This window comes from Fulmarus glacialis, unplaced genomic scaffold, assembly GCF_000690835.1.
Source record: "Fulmarus glacialis isolate BGI_N327 unplaced genomic scaffold, ASM69083v1 scaffold16230, whole genome shotgun sequence".
In the NCBI taxonomy this organism is placed as follows: domain Eukaryota; kingdom Metazoa; phylum Chordata; class Aves; order Procellariiformes; family Procellariidae; genus Fulmarus; species Fulmarus glacialis.
The window spans coordinates 1-11281 of NW_009189733.1; the positions used below are offsets into that span (position 1 = coordinate 1).

General features: G+C 37.5%; 1 protein-coding gene across 3 annotated transcripts in view; it reads left to right on the forward strand.

Moving 5' to 3' along the window:
- The first annotated feature begins 1531 nt into the window (after window positions 1-1531).
- The window catches only part of ZCCHC6 (zinc finger, CCHC domain containing 6), a 31073-nt gene continuing 21323 nt past the window's right edge, over window positions 1532-11281 (forward strand). For 2 of the 3 annotated variants that reach the window (XM_009583260.1, XM_009583268.1), the window contains exons 1-6: window positions 1532-2027; window positions 6846-7021; window positions 7581-7697; window positions 8702-8879; window positions 9330-9418; window positions 10467-10518. In XM_009583260.1, the coding sequence (XP_009581555.1) occupies window positions 1532-2027; window positions 6846-7021; window positions 7581-7697; window positions 8702-8879; window positions 9330-9418; window positions 10467-10518 (1108 nt within the window). The remainder of the gene's footprint in view (window positions 2028-6845; window positions 7022-7580; window positions 7698-8701; window positions 8880-9329; window positions 9419-10466; window positions 10519-11281) is intronic. The other variant, XM_009583275.1, reaches the window with a different exon arrangement.

Genomic DNA, 11281 nt, shown 5'->3' on the forward strand with positions numbered 1-11281 from the left:
CCCCACGCCAGGCCAGCACCTCGCGTCGTGGTTGGGAGCCAGGGGCGAGTGTAAACTTTGACTCTCTGCTCCCTTCCAGTGCAGGGAGTGTGTCATCGTCCAGCCTGGCGGCTGGGGGGGGGCGTTGCTTCTGGGGATGACTCTAAAACAAGCTGGGTTTAGGTCGCTCTGAAATTCAGACTTGATGGCAGTTTCTCTCCTAAAATAGGAAGCAAGTTCACTTTGTGCGTTTGAAACTTTTCTTTCAGCTTTTAGCTGGAATAGCTGCATCTCCACAGTCGTTCATAACTGGCTATGAATTCAGGTCTTTAGGACAGGAATCCTACTTGTTTTGTCACTCACGTAAAGGCAGAAAACCTCTTCTGCTTAAGAGGAGGATAAACACTAAGAGCTTCAAGCCTATAGAAGGCGGACACTGAGATGCCTAAGGGTGCCTTTGGGGCCTGCAGAACTTAAAAAACATTTAAGGTACCCTACTCCCATATTAAAGGCCACAGAAGGGCATTTCCTGCTGTTTAGGTGCTTCTTGTAAATGCCCTACAGCCTTCTCTGCATCCTTAAGCACATACGTGTCTTTTGAAAAATAAAACCTTTTTTTTTTTGGTTGTATGTGGCTATATTTAAATCATACAATATTCAGTGTCCATGTGACCGCTGCTGCTTACATGTGTTTAGCCAGTCTCTTCCAGGTAACTCCCCCTTTCACAATCCACACGGGTTTATGCTAACATTGGAGTTACAGCTCCCTGGAAATGTTTTACAATAAGAGCATGGACGTGACCAAGTGGGGTGGGGGTTGGGGGGAAGAGCAAATCGGTAGCCCAGGTGTTTTAGATAATACTAAAATAATATGAAATATGAGTGCTTAATAACCAGTAATGTGAGACCTCAGAATGCTGGTCTGGGTAGAATGTGCAGAGTGCACTGGGCAGTGCAGCATTGTTTCTTAATCGTGGTATCAGATTTGCCCGACAGATGGATTGCTACTCAACTTCTGCATCTCTGTCTCCTCTGATCACAATTTTCATTCTTAACAGGGTGAACAGTGTCTACTGTGAGGAAAGGGGAATATTCAGATGATGTAGAACGGCTTTGGGGCCATCCTCATAATTACCTCCTACATATTCTACATGCTACAAAGTTTCTTCAGTCATTCTTTCAAAGCTTTCATGTACTGAGCTGAGACTGTGATGTGGATTCTTAAAAGTAGTTATCTGTCCTAAAGGTCTGTCCTAGACCTTAATGCCCAAAAAAGCCATAGGCTGTCTCTGTATTTTGTGAACCACCCATAAGTGTTAGACATTTTAAGAGGAGAAACCTAGCTGAGGTTTGAACTGCCTTTTGTTTGGTTGGAGCAATTTTGCTTTCCACCAAGACTTGCTTGCCTTGATGGTATTACAGAGCCAGGGCTTTGATTGCTGAGATTTCCATAACAAATAATAACCAGTGTTTATCACTTGATTAATTTTAAAATACAACTTTTAACTTTTTAATTTCTAGATGGGGATCACTAAATTGAACAGCAATAACGATGGGAGATGCTGCAAAACCTTGCTTTGCCAAACAACATAAGGAACAGGAAATTTTACGTCAAGAAGAATTAAAAGGGAGTCCCTTACTGAAAGACTACGGAGTCATGGATGAATACGGAAATGGCCATAGCAATAAAATAGATACCAGCCTGCAAAAGAAAAAGGGAACACCAGGTCATTACGGAAGCAGTCCCAGGCGAGGGCCGCATCATGTTTTGAGTAGCCCAAATTCACTTAAAAACACAGCTTACAGTCAAGGGTCAAAGTTAAATGATACCCAAAGAGACCAAATGAAGAAGTGGGTTTCTGATGACTACCGAGGTACTTCTGACAGCTGGAGAGAGTACAGATCTGTTGCCTGGATTCCTGTGCATAGCAGGACAAGAAAGGACTCTTTTCATGAGGTTGAAGGTGCTGGAAACAGAAATGTAAGACGACAGCTTCAGGAAGACTTAATGAGTGAAGACGTGCTAGACATGCAGAAAGGAAGCTCTGGTAATCAACATGTTTGTTTTTACATAGCTGTCCAGTAAAGTAGCTTTCTGTGTGTGTTACTGAAAAGTAAAATTTCAAGATTCACTGTTAAAGCAAAAAATCATTTTTGTTCTGTCATATATTGCAAACCATTGACTGTACTATACTAACAAATTGTTACAGCGAATGATACAGAACTTGTTTTATAAATTGTGTTGCTTTGTAAATTAGTTTGTAAGTGGTAGGAGTAAGTAGATTGCAACAGCTGTGTGGCGTCCCTGTTCGCAGTTTCCCAGGTACAATTTGATTGAATCTGTCAAGGCTGTAAGTGATGTTTCAGTTAAGTTGATACAAGGCAAGATTTTGGAGCTACTGATGAAGTCTGTAACAATATATCTTAATGAAGATTGAAAACAATGCCTTGTAGGTATTGTGAGAACTTAATACTAGCAACAGTAATACAGCAATAACACAAAACTAATTCTCTATGCATATTGAACTTCTCTATGGGCAATTGGAACTAATAATGAGGGTACAAGCCCTTAGTATTGAAATGCAAGAAAGAACAAGCTAAGGGAGGTTAAAGTGATCAATATCACAAGATCTTCATTGAATGTGAGTACCAGAAGGAAGTGTAAGTAGATCAAAGCAGAAAGAGGAAGCTTTAAAGAGAATATAATTAGATAAAATAAGAAAGGCTAAGGCACAGATGAGGTGCTGCTAACACAGAACAACTGCCTGTTAGCAAGAAATCTGTCGTCTTTTAGTTAAGACTGGGGGCCAAAGACAGTATTGATCTGCCCCCCTGCTGAGAAGGAACGCTATTGCTGTTTGATACCAGGGAGTCTAGGAATTAAATGTCCTTTCCCTTGATATCAGCCATCACTAAAAAGATAAAATGTGAGCAGGTGCCCAGTTTCTCTCACTGTTTGAAGTAAGCTGCACACTTAAGCTCAACCTCAGATGAGGAGAGGGCAGAGTAGAATGCTTTCGCCAGTGTTGTGGTTTAACCTGGCAGGCAGCCAAACATCACACAGCCGCTCGCTCACTCCCCTCCCCTACAATGGGATGGGGGAGAGAATCAAAAAAAAAAAGTGAAATTTGTGGATTAAGATAAAGATAGTTTGATAGAACAGAAAAGGAAGAGAAAATAATAATAATGATGATAGAACATACAAAATGAGCAATGCACAATGCAGTTGCTCACCACCTGCTGACTGATGCCCAGCCAGTCCCTGACCAGCGATCGCTGCTCCCTGGACAATTCCCCCTAGTTTATATACTGAGCATGATGTCTTATGGTATGGAATACCCTGTTGGCCCGTTGGGTTAGCTGTCCTGGCTATGTTCCCTCCCAGTTTCTTGTGCACCTGGCAGAGCATGGGAAGCTGAAAAGTCCTTGACTAGTGTAAACACTACTGAGCAACAACTAAAACATCAGTGTGTTATCAACATTATTCTCATACTAAATCCAAAACACAGCACTATACCAACTACTAGGAAGAAAATTAACTGTATCCTAGCCGAAACCAGGACAGCAAATGTGTTCTCAAATTTGCTGGGTCTAATGAATTTTGTTCTGTGCAACTTCAGGAACTCTCTGAAGTAGATTTTTGGAGCCACTGGCAATCATACCTGAGAACTTATTCAGGAGAAGCGAGCTACTGGCATATAGGAAAGGGCAAGTGTCTCTTAAAAGTGGAATTAAAAAAATGGTACGCAACTTTAAGCTTGGGAATCTGTTCTGGAACAAATAATGTAACCTACTATAAGTATTTGAAAGGTAACAAAGAGATGAGTAGCAGTAAACATGGATTTGTCAAGAAAAAAGTATACCAAGTCTTTCTAATTTACTTCTTTAAAATGGTGATCAGTTCCCTGTGGACGTGGGAGAAGCAGTTGGTAGATACTGCTAGTACTAGTACTGTAGTACTTTAGACACTCTTACCTGACAGTCCTGTAAGTAAACTAAAGGAAAATTCTCTAGATTAAATTAATACAAGAGACTTGCAGAGCTAACTAGATAACTACACTCAGACAATACTTACCAAAGATTTTGTCAAAATGACAGAAAGCATTGAGCAAGCATCTACAAGGATTCTGTTCTGTTCAATGTTTATTACACTATTCTGATGATGAATGAAGACAGCATGCTTATTAATTGTGTGCTTTTAAATTTGAATATGCTGCGTTGCTGGTAGGAACTGAATGCGGAAAAGCAGGAAGGTCAATTAAAATAACTTTGCACAACTGGAGAAATGACCTACATACAGGATGAAATACAAAAGAAATATTTGTAAATGCCATTGTTGAAGTAGGAATGTCAACAGTACAAATAAAGGAGGAAAAGTTATTATAAAGTAGTATTTTTTCAGAGAAGAATCTGAAATCATAGTGAATCAGAAGCTGATAGTGAGTAGTCAGTGTCGTGGTGTTGTGAGGCATGAAAACAGACTCGCAGCCTGGAGAACCCCTTTTTTTGTAAGTCTTTGGTAAACTCAGTTGCAATACTCTGTCTGGCTTTGGCACCCTACTTGAACGAATAAAATGGAAACAGTCCAAAGAAGAGCAAGAAGAACGCCAGGGCACACAGAAAACAGAAACTACACAAACTGTAAACAATCCCCAATCTTTTGGCAAAAGGAAAGGGTAGGGAGGCATGGTTAACAGTCCTCAGCTCTCTAGAAAGGTATTAAAAAACTGATGTAGTAATCTGGCTTGTGTCTTTCCAATAGATGGGACACAAAGCAATGGGCCTAAAATTGAGCAAGAAAGGTTCAGATGAGGAATGAAAGGAAAGTTTCTAATGGTAAGGCTAGTGAAGTACTGGAGAGGTTGTCTGGGCAGCTCATGGAGTATCTACCTGAAGGTCTTTAAAAACAGGTTAGGTGAGCATTGCTCAGGGTTGACAAAGTTCATTTCATCCTGCTGCGAAGCACAGGCATGGCATAGCCTGCCTCTTGAGGTCCCTTCAAAAGCTCTAATTCTATGTCAAGTGCAAACAATTACTAAAAATGTTTCTTTTAGCGTTTCCTTTTACTTGAAATCCTTTCTGCAGTTGTCCCTTTCCTTTACCTTTATGCCGTTTTACTGTAGCTCATAAGGAAGGAGTTTACCAAATGTCTGAGGCACTGATTTTTCTGCAGGACCTTGAACTTTAACTTGCCTTTAGTACTTTATTTAACCATTCACCTATAATTAGATTGTCATTACTGTAACTACCAAATATTAGAAGTATTTATTTACTTTGTAATTTTTTTAAGTTGCTTAGTGGTTACAGAAGTAATTGGTAAACAGGTAATTGTCACATGCTTTCCTGCAAAGATGTTCATTTAATACACATTTTTCTCCAAGTTCTATCTACACTGATCAGTAAAAATGTAGTCAAACAACTGTGGCACGTTTTAGGAGTTTGAGCAGGAGAGTCAGCAAAATGGGTAATGGAAGGGATGTGTAAAGTTCAGAGACTCAGACTTCTGTTTCTGCTCCTTCGAGCTTCCTTTGAACTACTATTGAGCCTTAGTTCTGTTTATTCCAGCATAAACTTATGCTGCTGCTGAAACAAATTATATTACCATTCTTGTCCTGTTCCTGTTTACAACACTAACACATGCATGCTGCTTAGTGAAATGAATCAAACAACTGGTTGAAAATGCACAACCAGGTTGTTTCCCTTTTGCCAATTATTAGAGACAAAAATTGTGGTCGCAGGAAAGAAACTTTGTAAATGTATTTGGTAGGGCAGTTGTGTTTTGGTTTTTTTTAATTATTACAAATAAAAAGCTCTTGCTATGATAAGAGTTTTGGAGTCTAAGGAAGTTGCATAAACTTTCTCAGAAGCAGGGAACTTTAGAAATCCCATGCATCTTGACAACCGGTATAGCTGTTCAAGTGAAAGGTAAGATGGGACCTAAAGTCATGTGTGAAAATCTGGCCTGTGAATATTCGTTCCTGAGATGATTTTTACAGGTATTTTTTGGACCAGTAGCAATTCCTGCTTCAAAATGATGACAAAGTTTGCTTAAAAGTAGAAGTGGTATTTACATTAATTTGTTCCAGAACTTTTGCTGTAAACATAACAAGCTTTATAAGCATGTTTATTCTGCCAGTTGTATAGCTTTATTAAGCAATGTGTGCAAATACTTAGCAAGTTCATTATTTATTGGCTTATGTAGCCAATAGGGGTGGTTATTTTTTTTTTCATTTGTCTATTTAATGATGTGAAGGCAATACTAATCCATATGCTGGTTTAATTGAAAGGCAAGTGACATTAACAAGCAGTTATTACTGGTGATAATAAATTGTTGTATGTCAGCTAAGCCATGGCAATGCTATATCATAGTGCTGTTAGCTCTTACAAATCATTCAGATTGGCCTACACTCACTAATTCTGTGATATTTGCAGTGGTCTATGGGTCAGTTCTCTTTCTAGCTTGTTCGTTTACCTAAGCATGACCAGGCATCCTGAAATCTTTGGATATATTCTACCTTTTCATTGTAATGACACACAGGTATATCTCAACTAGGCAGTGAAATCTATTGCATTTAGGTTTTTTTTTTTTTTGCCAGTTTTAACAAAGCTATCTAAATAAAGTTGGTGACTTCAATGGGACAAATTAGTGTTTTTTAGTAATTCGGAACAAAGGTACTGTAGGTTATGACATAAATATGCACTCTTGCTATTATCAGACTTGCACAGAACAGATTATGAAACCATGCAGGGTAGATGATTTGTATCTTCTTTGACTTGCACATAAGTAGAATCGTAATTAAAGAAAACAAACAAACAAAATGCTGTGTGGTACTCTGAAGTTATTTGACATATTTGCTCTTTATAAGAAATGAAGAAGCTTAGGAAACCAAGAAGATCAAGAAGAACTAGAAAAGATGAGTATGATCAAGATGAAGTGGATGGTCCAGTCATAGATGAATCTGTGCTGTCGGCAAAAGAACTTCTAGGGTTGCAGCAAGCTGAAGAACGATTGAAGCGAGACTGCATTTATAGACTGAAGAAGGTGCCACTGTCTTTACTTGTATAGTCCTCTTCTATTTTTTTGTCTGTAAATACGATACAGAGAGTACACTTTGAACAATTCCTCTGACTGTAGCTAGAAAGTCTAGTTATAGAATTGATGTAACATACAAAATGGGTGCTGTTAATGAATTGTCAAGAGAAGGCAGGTTATCCTTTTTTTTTTTTTAACTATAATAAATCTTGGTTTGGGAGAAATTTAAGCACAAAAATGGCTGCTCCTTTAGTTCATGAATTAACATCAGATCACTAGATGCTGGGGCAGAGGACCAGAAAAGTTTGTTCACTTAATATATTCTTCCATGGGCATTGGGTATTTTCCACTGTGAAAGACAAGGTGTCGGGCTTGGTTGACCCAGTACCACCATTCTTTTGGCATTATATTTAATATGCAAACTTTTTGACTGTAAAGATGGAGTTAAGAAAGCTAAAGTGAGTATTTCTGGACTTCAGAGTTACAGTCATTCAGCTTAGTAAGGGTTTGAATGAAATGAAGGTAATATCTTTCTATATTTTAGGGTTTTTTACTATCTTTATTTTAGCAACCTCGAAGCTACCCATCAGCAAAGTATACCTGCAAATTGTGTGATGTTTTGATTGAGTCGGTGGCTTTTGCTCATAAGCATATTAAAGAGAAAAGACACAAGAAAAGCCTAAAGGTGAGTTAAGGACAAGAAAAAGTATAAAATGCAGATTTATGAAACTGTCCTCACCCTACTAATGACAATGAAACTGCACTGCTTCTAAAATCATTCTACATTTATTTTATACCATGTTTGAATCTTCTTAAAAACTATTATTTAGTGATGCTGATAAAAAGAGTAAACTTGGGACCTGGACTTTGCTTCTGCTCTCAGCTTTGGAATTTAATTTGTACTTTTTCATGCCGCATTTGAAGTATAACTTAGTAATATTTTGTTACTGGTGATTGAAGTATAATAAAAAAGCTGTACCAAGTGACTCTTCTGTTTTGCTGTTCTGTAATTCTTCCTGTAGACTAGTTATGTGTATTCTTAGTGTATATTTCATTGGCATATTTCAATAATGAAGAGTTTTGATCAAGTCCAGAGCAATGAGGAGTAGCAATAAGCAAGTATAGTTGGTATGGCAGAATTAAAAATCATAACTTATAGGTCAGGGTGAAGATTTCAATTCAGGAATACTGTAAATGAAACTAGGAACTTGTGAAGTATTACAGACTTGTTTATATGTAAAGGAAATAGGTTTGTTTTGAACATAAACACCAAAATAACTTCCAACATAACCTCAATTTTACTTTCTGGGTTTTTTTAATTAAGTGTCTTCTGTTCCTTCTGCTTTCTCAGCTTGAAGTGGCCAAAAATATTTGTCTCCTGCAGGTTTTCTAATTCTTTCTCTTTAACTCCTACCCTTTTCCACTTCATAGGTGATGGAAGAATTGGTGACATTTTTTTTTTAATGTTCCAAATACATGTATGTATACCTCTGCACATTACTGAAGCCTCCTGGAATATCTAATTCTTTATACCTGTCACAGTTTCTCTCTTGATGTTCTTGCTTCCAATTACCTCCATTATCTGGAAAATCTGTGGTGGTGTTATTTGGGCTGAGTTGCAGGCATTCATTCTAGCACATTAAGCAACTCAAGAAAATCATTAAAATGTCAGTCTTATTATCTTTAAAGGAAAAGCAAGAAGAAGAGCTGCTGACCGCTCTGCCTCCTCCAACGCCTTCCCAGATACAAGCTATTGGTGTTGCTATTGAAAATGTAGTGCAGGAGTTTGGCTTAAATAATGAAGATCTAGAAGAAAGGCTCAACATTAAAACAGTGATGGAAAATGTACTGCGTCAAAAATTGCCAGGTATTATTTGCAATTTGTTTTAAATTCTAGAAATGCCAACTTTTAAAAAAAAAAAGAAGAAAACAACAGCTCATAAAGTGAAAACTTAATTGAAAACCTTGGCTAGCTAAATTCTACAACAGTATATTTAGTTGCTAGTCTGTTGAACGACATGATGTGGCAATATAACCCTGTATCAGAATTAAATTACAATGGTGCTCATGACCCAAACAGACCTGTAGTAAAAAGCGAAGATGAACAGGACATGGGGGGCATTTGACCTTCATGATAAGCCTTTACTAGCAACAGCATGGAAGGCAGAATTTACTAACATAGTTCTGTGCTGCTGGAAGACCCTTCTTCACTTCCTGTGGTTATCAAAACTAGATATAGGTTTAAGATCTACCGAAATGGAGCTACACACTTAAAATAAGGCATGGAGTAAATGCAGTATAATTCTTTTTGTTGCAGAGTGCTCATTAAGATTGTATGGCTCCTCCTATAGCAGATTTGGTTTCAAAACTTCAGACATAAACATAGATATCCAGTTTCCTGCCAATGTAAGTAAGACCGTTTTATTGACTTTGTCTAAGTGATTTTGAATGTTTGCACCTTTATGTGGATTACAGTTTAAATATAACTTACAGTGTGGTAGTAGAACTTTTTATGAAAATCCATTGGGTAAAACAGAGATACCACATTAAAATGGTCTTAAAATAACATTCCTTGCTTCATACACCAGTATTGGTCAGGCAGTTTAATACAGCTTTGTGTTTTATCAAATCTTCCTTCTGAAAAACTGAAAATGCTTAAAACATCTGTACTCCTAGCAGTCCTAGGAGAAAGATCATTATTTATCTTCTCTTACAGCTGGATTAAATGGCACTTCCATGATCTTGTTTCTGTACTGATATATGCACATCAGAGTCTTTGATTGCTAGGTTATTTTTGAGCCATGAAACCATTTTACGTCATTTATATGTGAAGTAATTTGAAGTCTTGATTTGTCATGCTAGTTGTTTCTATACATCTTTGTCATTGAACATTGAAAAGAAATTAAGGACTGTGAAAAGCTTTTGATTCTATACTTAAACTTAGTCCTGCTCTAGTTGATTTGGCAGTCTCATAGTTAAAATTTAGCATTTCCTATAGGAAACAAAGATGGAAATCTTGGAGTGAAAAAGAATGATCCCAGTTCATAAAGTGCATATAACTTTAAAAAGCTATGATTCCAGTCTTTGATGTGAGGTAGATCCATTGTTTCATAAGGCAATCATATTTAAGCATACTGAAATAGTATTTCTGTTGGTGTTTTTTTTCACAACCAAGTCTTTGATAGAGGTAAAAATAGCTTTACTTACAATTACTCCAGAATTTTTTTTTTCCTTCAAAATAAGCAGAGTTCGTGTTCCTTTTGATACAATTTAGCGATAACCAAGGACTAAGAGCAGTTTTATCTCGGTTGCTATTACTTTGTTTCCTTCTTGCTGCCCTCTCTGGAATTAAAACAGAAGCGTCCTGGGGGCTATGTTTTAAAATTTTTTTTTGAGTTGTGGGATGTCACCTTTTTGACAGCTGTGAAAACAGCTTTATTACTTTTATTGACAGATGACTCAACCAGATGTTCTCTTACTTGTGCAAGAAAGTCTCCAGAACAGTGGTAAGAAAAAATTGCTGCCTTCTCAATTCCATTAAACTATTAATGCTTAGTATTATTGAAGTCCACCTCTGTTGAACAGGTAAACCACATGCTATTCTTTTTTAAGAAGGATGTGAGACTGAAAAATACTGCAGGAAATAATACATTGGCAGAACTAACTTTGGTTTGGTATTCAGTTTTATGACTATTGAAGTCCCATTATTTGCGTTGACATGAGAAATTCCTAGTGGGAGGTTTTCTTCTACATTATAAGTGAAGATGTCGTTAAACTTAAGGTAGACTGTGCTACCTTTTTTTCCCCAGACTGCTCTATTAGCCCTGTGTAGTACAGAAAGTAGCCTAAGCTATTCTAATGTGATCAGAAACTTGGTAATGTACTTTCAGATTGTGGTCTCTTTTCCTATAATTATGTGCACATGCCTGCTAGTGCAGTGAGGCCATGTACAAATGACTGCATACAGACACATGTTTTTTTTCAGGTAGTGAATACAACTTTATGCACTAATACAGGGAAATAAAGCTTGAGATCTTAAAAAAAAAAATGCACTTACTCAAAACAATTTGAGCATAAATGAAAAGATGGGAAAGAAACTCTGTCCTTTTAAATGCAGGTTGCAAAAAGTGGCTTTACTACTTTCTTGCCTTGCTTTATGCCCAAAGTTGGGAAATCAGACCATATGGTTCCAAACATGTTTACTAAACATGCATATATTTACTGACCTAGATTTTTCTCATTGCCACCCCCCCCCCCCCTGCACTATGT